Source organism: Microtus ochrogaster, unplaced genomic scaffold, assembly GCF_000317375.1.
Source record: "Microtus ochrogaster isolate Prairie Vole_2 unplaced genomic scaffold, MicOch1.0 UNK99, whole genome shotgun sequence".
Taxonomy (NCBI): Eukaryota; Metazoa; Chordata; class Mammalia; order Rodentia; family Cricetidae; genus Microtus; species Microtus ochrogaster.
This window is the reverse complement of record NW_004949197.1, coordinates 194288-196923: the sequence shown is the minus strand read 5'-3', so window position 1 is coordinate 196923 and position 2636 is coordinate 194288. Positions and strand designations below refer to the sequence as shown.

General features: G+C 47.9%; 1 protein-coding gene across 1 annotated transcript in view; it reads left to right on the top strand.

The window, feature by feature from the left end:
- Positions 1 to 1605: 1605 nt before the first annotated feature.
- The window catches only part of Mmp19 (matrix metallopeptidase 19), an 8636-nt gene continuing 7605 nt past the window's right edge, over positions 1606 to 2636 (top strand). The window contains exons 1-2 of the mRNA XM_005371161.2: positions 1606 to 1796; positions 2231 to 2316. Coding sequence (XP_005371218.1) covers positions 1707 to 1796; positions 2231 to 2316 — 176 coding nt within the window. The 5' untranslated portion in view covers positions 1606 to 1706. The remainder of the gene's footprint in view (positions 1797 to 2230; positions 2317 to 2636) is intronic.

Below are 2636 nucleotides of genomic sequence, written 5' to 3'. Positions count from 1 at the left end.
AAAAAAAAATCAGTTTTCTCCTTCCACCATGTGGGACTCAGGAACTGAACTCAGATCATCAGGCGTGGCAGCAATGTCTTTGCTCACAGAGCCGTCTTGTTAGCTCTGGACCCTACTTTTGTTTTTTAAGGCAGGGTCTCACTAAACTGGAACTCCATATCTCCGTTGAATTGACTGTCCAGTGATCTCCACGGGTTCATCTACCTCTGCTGCCTCCCAGCACTGGGGTTACAGATTTGAACAGTCGTGCCTGACTCTGAGGTGGGGACTACGCTCCTAATTCAAGTTTTCTACTTGTGTAGAAAGCATACCAGCTTTTGTCTTTAATAAATAGTAAACATTATATGCACACCAAATAATAAAATAGCTGTTCTAAAATAATAGTATTTATGATTTATTTTCAGTAAATGTTTTAGTTGTATACCTATTTTCAGATTTATTTATTTGGTTTTTTGAGACAGGGTTTCTTCGCATAGCCCTAGCTGTCCTGGAACTTGCTCTGTGGACCAGGCTGTCCTTGAACTTACAGAGACTCCCCCTGCCTCCCAGGTGCTGGGGTTAAAGGAACATGACACCATCTCCCAGTTTAAGATTTATTTTTTGAACTGGGTGATGGTGGCTCATGCCTTTAATCCCAGTACTCGGGAGGCAGAGGCAGGGGAATCTCTGAATTTGAGTTAGAGGCCAGCCTGGTTTACAGAGTGAGTTCTGGGAAAGCCAGGCTACACAGGGAAACCCTGTCTTGAAAACAAATCAAAATAAAACAAAACAAAAAAACAAAGAAAATTCATATGTTTGTGCAATGCCATTTGTGTGCAGTCTTGTGGGGGTGGCCTTAGTGGTGGGAGCAGAACTTGGGGTCTCTCTACAAGAGCAGCAAGCTCTCTTAACTGCTGAGCCAGGTCTCCAGTACCTGTAATATCTATTTTACAACCAATATATCTGATAAAAGTTTTTTTTTCTTTAACAAAAAGAGTCACAAATGGAAAATGTTTAAGAAGCCTTGTCGTAGAGGTCAAGGTCAGAGGTCAAGGTCAGCCTGGACCACAAAGCTAGCTAGATTCTGGCTTAACTTGATTTTAGTCGCAAAGAAACAGATCTCAAAGTTGGCCAAGGTCTGCATAGGGAGTTCCTGGACAGCCAGGGATAAGTAGAGAGATGCTGTATGAAACAACAGCAAAACCAAAGAAGCAGATCTCACCTTTGACCCCTTGATCTGGAGTTCATGCCGCCTCTGTTGTCCCCTGCCTCTTCCTGCTTATTGATTTTTCCTTGCAAAGGGACACGTGAGACTGAGAGATTTGCTGGCTCCAAATCCCTGAGCCGGAATGTCCAACTCTAGGGGGCAGCCCTGGTCCTATCCTAGTCTAGAGACCTGGCTTTCACCACACCAGGAGACAGACCCAGTGACCAGAGAGGTACTGAAAGTCACGTGGTCTCCAGCAGAGGGCTCTGGGGGAGGCGATGTTAGGGGCTCTTTTGGCTTCTGTCCTTTGGTAGGGCAGGAGTTAAGGGAGTTGCAACATCTTTCTGGGCTGAGTCACCTCCCACTGCTCTCCTCAGTTGAAGGTTTATAAAGAGGACCAGAGGCTGACAGAGAAGACCTGGAGGTAAGAGTTCCCTGCCTAGTCCCCGTTCCTCCAGGCTCCCAGAAGTCTCCGGTCAGAGGGCCCAGGCAGCCTCTGCAGCTCTTGTCTGCTGGAACCATGGACTGGCAACAGTTGTGGCTGAGCTTTCTACTTGCCCTGACTGTCTCAGGCCGGGCTCTGGGGCCAACAGAGAAGGAGGCAGTCTTGGTGAGTCCTCTGGCCATGGGAATGACAGGGATTACCCAGCTATAATCTTCTCTAGGTATCCCTCTTGCCCTGCAAGTTACGTGCGTCTCCCCATGTGCTCTGTGTCCTGATCTATGTTACCCACCTCCTGCTCTTTTCCCTGTTCCATCTGAGGCCCCTCAGCATCTTTCAGTCCTTCCATATCTGTCCCTTCTCTCCCGATGGGTCTGTTAGGTCATTTGAATTGTTTGTTTAAGACAGGTTCCACTAAGGAGCCCTGCCTGGTCTGGAACTCACTATGTAGACCAGGCTACCCTTGAACTCACAGACATCTGCTTGCTTCTGCTTCCCAAGTGCTGGCATTAAAGGCATGAGCCACCATGCTCAGCTTCTATTAGGTCACTTGGAAGATTTACCCTGAGACTAACCCTCTTTCAACCTTTATACCATTATAGGATTATCTGTTGCAGTATGGATATCTACAGAAACCTCTAGAAGGAGCCGATGACTTCAGTCTAGAAGATATCACAGAGGCCCTAAGGTGAGGCTCTAAGGTCACGAAGTGTGTCAAGTTCTCCCCTCTCCCCAGGCCCGCCTCTGCTGCACTCTGATCCACAGCAGGGGTCTTCAGGATGGTACTGTTACACACGATGGTGGAATGTGAGGTGAGGTGGAGAAGCAGGACGAGGAGCCATAGGTCAGGTGTGGTGGCACACAGCTCTGATCTCAGCCCCGGAGTGGCAAAGCAGTAAAAGCTGGAGACTAGTTAGTTAGGTGTGATGGCCATGCCTTTAGTTAGGTGTGATGGCCATGCCTTTAGTTAGGTGTGATGGCCATGCCTTTAGTTAGGTGTGATGGCCA